The sequence below is a fragment of the Amia ocellicauda genome, chromosome 9, assembly GCF_036373705.1.
Source record: "Amia ocellicauda isolate fAmiCal2 chromosome 9, fAmiCal2.hap1, whole genome shotgun sequence".
Taxonomy (NCBI): Eukaryota; Metazoa; Chordata; class Actinopteri; order Amiiformes; family Amiidae; genus Amia; species Amia ocellicauda.
In genome coordinates, this window is record NC_089858.1 from 8,164,025 (window position 1) to 8,169,937 (window position 5,913).

At 37.9% G+C, this 5,913-nt stretch overlaps 1 protein-coding gene across 3 annotated transcripts; it reads right to left on the reverse strand.

Annotated features, from left to right (window-relative positions):
* Positions 1 to 96: 96 nt before the first annotated feature.
* Positions 97 to 5,523, reverse strand: phyhd1 (phytanoyl-CoA dioxygenase domain containing 1). Of its 3 annotated transcripts, XM_066712954.1 has the most exons (11): positions 5,239 to 5,519; positions 4,180 to 4,338; positions 3,625 to 3,700; positions 3,390 to 3,437; positions 2,975 to 3,030; positions 2,721 to 2,783; positions 2,559 to 2,580; positions 1,966 to 2,094; positions 1,570 to 1,674; positions 964 to 1,090; positions 97 to 471 (listed from the first exon to the last, which is right to left on the reverse strand). In XM_066712954.1, the coding sequence occupies exons 1-11, from the start codon at positions 5,269 to 5,271 to the stop codon at positions 426 to 428; spliced, it is 864 nt and encodes a 287-aa protein (XP_066569051.1). In that variant the 5' UTR covers positions 5,272 to 5,519; the 3' UTR covers positions 97 to 425. The 3 variants fall into 3 exon arrangements, with proteins under 3 accessions (XP_066569051.1, XP_066569052.1, XP_066569053.1); XM_066712955.1 differs by lacking the exon at positions 2,721 to 2,783 and having other exon boundaries at positions 5,239 to 5,523; XM_066712956.1 differs by lacking the exon at positions 1,570 to 1,674 and having other exon boundaries at positions 5,239 to 5,521.
* Between the last annotated feature and the right edge of the window lie 390 nt (positions 5,524 to 5,913).

Genomic DNA, 5,913 nt, shown 5'->3' on the forward strand with positions numbered 1-5,913 from the left:
CATGGCCTTGTCTTATGAATGTGTAATGTTTCCCAAACCATATTGTATTGCTTCCTTATATAACAAGTGCAGAAGTTCATGCACAAGTCAAACTACTTGGGTACATTTTTTTTATTCAATTGAAAACGTTCTGAACTCTTTGTTTTTTATTTCTTTGTTACATTCATGGTATATTCGGTTTGGTCCAAGAACAGAGTTTAAAAAAATGTAAGGAATTAATAAATCAATTGTACAATTTATTTTTGGTCGGTCCATTGTGAGGAATGCTGCATCTGTGAAGCACCACTTAAGACAGTAGATAACTGGTGGTTTTCACTATGAAGTACCTCTCCCCTTCCTCACGTCCTGTCTTCGCCTGTAATCAGGATCCCCCCCCACACTGTATGCAGAGGAAGGGGTCGTGCGCCAGCTTTTTTCATGGTAGTTTAAGTATAGAGCGATGGGAAGGGCAGCTCGGGGGTGGGCTGTAACCTGGGAAAACAAGCTGTATTAGACTGCATGCTGTCCACAGATTTCTAAATAATGATGCATTTTAGTGCATGGCAAAGACTGATTCAGTTACCAAGGTTAATGCTTATGCAATAACCTTTAAAGACAATGAGTTTAAAAGGAAACATTGGTGTTGAACAGTGAAAGTAGAATCCTGTAAACATTTTCTTTCACGGTTTACTTTGACCATGCATTTCTAATAATTCAAGACCTTCTGGAATACAAGCCTTGACATAGTGAAGAAAATCCTACTTACTGGGTTCAGTAGCACAGTAAATCAAGAATATACTGTGAATGCAGGGCTTGCATTGCTGAAGTGTGTCAAAGAAAGACTAGCCGGTACTGCAATTTATAATTAAAATCACCCTTATCTGAAGAATAAGAAATATACTACCAAGCAAAACAATCATAATAAAAAAAGATATTTCCATGATGAAAGTGTATGTAGGTGTGAATGGGTTTCGGTGCACAAACCAGTTCTCTGGGTTCCAGCGTGTGTCCTCAGCCTCCATGACATGAAAGGTGTAGACGTGGCGGGACCGTTGGGATGTGTTCTGTCCACTTCGATGCACCACTTCCCCGTGGATCAGCACAAGGCCACCTGTGCGAATGACAGCGTTGGCACAGCTGCTATGCCACATTTCACGACTAATGCACCTACATTCGAAGTGTCTTCCTTTAAATCTCAGATCAGTTTAAGCTGCTAGTCAGTCTGCCTTTCCTTACTGATTAACATAACCAGTGTTCTCTGACCTCAGCTGTCTAACCATGACTGTGCTCAATCTGAGAGGTGCAAACAAAAAATGAAAATAAAATTACAATGAGCCCTCACCAGTGTCTTATTCTAGTTGTTTTAATCACTATTTCTTTCCAGAAACTGTGTGGAAAGTATTACCTACTCGTGATGTACAAGGCCAGCAAATAAAACACTAATCTGTCAGTAATATAGTTTCAACTGGAAGGACATTTGTGTCAAGCTAAGGCTCTAAACTCAGGGATTAAATTATTTCATAGTTTTCTGAATGAATGAACTCCACTAAGCACTCTCTCTCTCGACTCTTTCTATCACAGAGTGTTTACCTTTCTTAACCGGAGCCGGGAGAAACTGGTTATCTTCATAGGTATTATCTCTACCGATGAAATCTGTCCCTTTGGGTGTGCGAACCATTCTTCTTGTAATCCCATCTGAAGTTTGATAGTAAAACTAATTTAATTTTAAAAAGCCCTGATAATTTCACACACACGAGGGTCACATCATAGGAAGGTGTGTACAGTTTTAAACCACCATTACAAACTTGTTCGGAACATAGTAAGAAATGACAGAATAGCATGTAAAAAAAAAATGAAACTAAAACAAACCAGTTACAGACCTTTTCATTTTCACACTCGCATGACTGGAATGAAAATAAAGTAAAATAATTGAATTCTTTGAGTTTTGCACAGTTTACGATAATAGGGTCTGCAGGTATGCCTTACTCTGGTGAGACCCTGGGATGAACCACAGGCAGCCATTGTCCAGGGTGGCATCTTCAAGAGCAATCCAGAAACCCATCACTCTGCCCAGGGGCTCCGTGTGCAGGAAGGTGGCATCCTGATGGGGCATCACTAAGGATATCAACAGAGGAAACAAATGACACCCTAGCACTGTTCTCTTATCATCCTCATCAAAGAAGAATACAAACACAGCACTGTTGATCACCACGTGTAACTACACCTGCTCAAGTCACAGATTAGAAAGACACAATCATGTATAACTCTACATTTCTGTGAGGTCTGCTAGCTGCTCTTTAAATCACACCACACACTGGGTGGTTGTTATCTGATTCACAGTTATTCTGTATGTCTCAATATGGTCCTGAAAAGAGTATCATTGTACACGGCATTCAGCATTTCTCAGTCTGAAATTTGGGCGTTCTCTAAAGTTTCTGAAAGGTTAGATTCATGTCACATGTATAATGTAGATCAGAGTAAATAAGCATGTCATATTATCAATAGTTAAACATTTGCTCTTCAACCTAACTCAACCTCAACATAAAAATGCACAGATCCTAGAAGGGAACATGTCTTACCTTCACCACCAATCTCAGGTTGCTGAAAATAAATAAACAGATAGATAAATCAAGTGTGCAGTATCTTTAAATCTCCCTTTTACAGACATGCAGAAAATCAATCAATTTAAACGCTACTTAATAGAAACTATTAAATCAACTACAACCCATACCATACCACACCTTAAAAATGAACATGCTTTGCAAAACGACTGGTTGCTTGAGACCCAGCTTCTTGGCCACATTCTGGTAAATATAAAAAAACATCAGAAATTAGCCTTATTAGTCTTCTATATCAGCAGTCTAGTCAGACTAATAATTCTGCTGAGACAGAATGAAGGTTGAAGCTAAAACTATATGTTATATTAAACTCAGCTTCATGCAAATGTCAAGGTCACTGAAGTTGCGTATAAAATACCCCTTTTCTTTCCTCTTACCTGGACATTAGGAGAATGTGTGATGTTTTTATAAAGAGGTTCATAAGCATGTAGTGCTGTGGGACAAGAAAAAAAAATATATATTTAGTTATTTTTTCTTTAGTGCCCCAGACTCTCTCTCTGACAATGGAAGTCTATTTCCAATCTTTAAACATTAGCACAATCACCTTTAACACTTACTTATTCGGTGTGTCACAGGATTTCTGAGATTAGACTTTGTTTGGTTTGAAATAGCCCTTTGTATCAGAAAGCTGTTGTTTTTTGCAATTCGTTTGGTACAAAAACTTGCAGAGCTGTGTCAATGCCCCTGTAATGCAAACATGCTTTGAAATTGTGTAAGCTACAGTATGGGGATAAGGCAGAGAGATTTTGTTTTACAGGACATACAGAACAGAATATTACACTCCCCACTCACCGTGTCCAATTTTGTTCAGAGAGCGTTCCTTTTTCAAAATAAAGTCTCCTAGACAACAAAAAATAACAGAATAACTATGGTTTTCAGTTAAATCTGAATTATAACTCTTACCGACAATAAAAACTATACATTGCATGAACATCCATTTAAAAAAAAGTACAATTATACCCTATAAATAACAATACGTTTTTTTCAATATTACTTTTATAATATAAGAAACTCAATTAAAGTGTACCTTTATCATCAAAAACTCCTTTCTCAAAGAAGAATCGGATTTTGTCTCCACTGGTTAAGAAATAGTCTGCACTCCCCTTGGATGACACAAGAGAAATTACTTTCACCACATTATCCTTCCTACAAACACACAAATATGGAGAATTCATATGGAGAATATAGCAAGTCCATCAATAGTGAAGGTACACAAATAAGCTGAATTACATTAAAAATGGAGAACAAAATAAAATCTAAAGTTTGTAAAAGTTGTTTAATGCATATTTTGACACAGTTGGGTTTACCAAACGTCTTCAATGTTTTAGCTATGAATTAGTTTCATCCTCTAGTATGTTTTAAACCTTAATGCAGTGAAGAAAAATAGGAATAGCAATGAGCAGAGAGACAGACAGAAGTTGAGAGGCTGAGAGAAAATCTTACCTGCATCTTCAAGGTAAGCATGAAAGAGAAACAATCACGAGGATCAATAATGAGCCCGGTGCCAAAACATTCAAGTCTCAATACAGTTTCAGCACTCCCCTTGTTGATCCTCTCCTCTTACAAGTCATGCCGTGTTTACCTGGGACTTGATCTGTTCATCGTGGTCAGTGGAGAACTCCAACCTGCAGTGTTGAGGCACATCCATCCCCTCCACGATGTCCGCCATCCTCTCCCGCAGAGCATCGCACTCCTCTGGGCTCAGGAAGCCGTCCAGCACCAGGTAGCCGTCCTCTCTGTACTGCAGCACAACACATCATCATAGGCCTAGGCTACACCCTGAGTGTGGGTGGGAAGCCATATTCACATTTAGAGACATCTTGATTTACATTTTAACATATATTCAACTATTTTAATATATCTTTAAATTGTTTACATTAATTTAACTATATACAGATATTTCAAATTCATTACAAGATATCTCAGATTAATTTCAAAGAAATACATTGGGATCTCAAAATGTGGAATGAATTCAAGAGATCTTGAATTTGGAGATATCCTAAAGCAAATTTGCAGGTATCTTGAAAACATTTGAAGATATCTGAAGTTCAAGTGTAGATATCTCGAATTCATTCAAAGATATCTCAAAGGCATCCCAAGATAGCTTGGAATATTTCAAGTGCTCTTGAAATAATCGCCAGATATCTTCATTTATCTAGTGCACTACTACACAAACATCTAATCCAACACCATGTTTAAACCCGCTGGTTTCATTCCATTCAGGCATTTTCCATTCTGGTGATGGATGTGTTTATTTATCAAGCTTAAAAACATCTCAGCCCAAGCCTGATGAGAAAAAGATGACACTGAAACTCATCCACTCCACCAGGGCGTTAACATAGCGCAAAGAAAAGCGATTGAGGATAAGAGAAAATGTCGTAGAAACGTGTTCAAAATATACGCATTTAAAAAACACACCTAAATGCCACTGTTGACAGATTTCTGGGAAATCGCACGTTTGTAACAGTAGTTTTGCAGTAACTGATAGTTGGATGATTCACTTTCACCGTTCAAATGTAAAGCCAGAAAACAGACTCCAGCATTGCGCATGAACGACGACATTGCGTCTCGCCATTTGAAATGGATTCACAACATTGGTTTCAAAGTTAGATGATTAAAGGCTACACCGCACTCAGCTCACCTTGTGAACCTGCTCGTCTGTGACGAAATCCATGGCTGAAAAGCTCAGAGATGCGTCTCACCTGGTCTGTCTCCCCGCACAGCCCACAAGCAGGCGCTTTCAAACCAGCTTATCTAGCTCAGCTAATGAGCTTTGAACATTTAACTCCTTCGGTGAATTCTGGAAACCCAGGTCTAAGTAAGACTAAGTCATTTCTTATTCAATATTGGTAGGGTCGCATTTATCTATATTAGATATGCGTGAAACACATTTTAACCTAATATAGATTTATTTGAACTTATATGTGTTTTATTTCTATAACTCACTCCTGTTGATCTGAACACTAGATGCCTGTGTACTGAAAGCCCCCTTGTGGTTGAGAACAGCAGAGTAAATATTAAAGGATGTTTTTTCTATTTTAAGGCTACAATAAAAGTAACCTTTCCTTTGAGGCAAATATGCAGCTTTGAAGCGCAACGGCACAATGTTTTACTTGCAATTGACAAGACTTTAATGTCTGTCTATGACTCTATGTATGTATGTATGTATGAATGTGTATTTTAGAAAATAAGTAACTAGTAATTGCTGTGGATTTAAGCAGAACGCCAATAGCTTAGGGTAACAGAAAGTGAATTATTTTAATAATCTATGAACATCATACTCACTTCTACCAGAATTAAATACACAATAACCAGC

Bases quoted from the DNA above. Each gene is read 5' to 3' on its own strand.
- phyhd1 (XM_066712954.1), bottom strand. From the start codon at position 5,271: ATGGATTTCGTCACAGACGAGCAGGTTCACAAG. The intron at 3,438-3,624 runs GTACACTTTAAT...TTTGTTGTCTAG, and splicing joins AGGAGTTTTTGATGATAAAG to GAGACTTTATTTTGAAAAAG. The intron at 472-963 runs GTTTGTGCACCG...TTGTTTTCCCAG, and splicing joins CGCTGGAACCCAGAGAACTG to GTTACAGCCCACCCCCGAGC.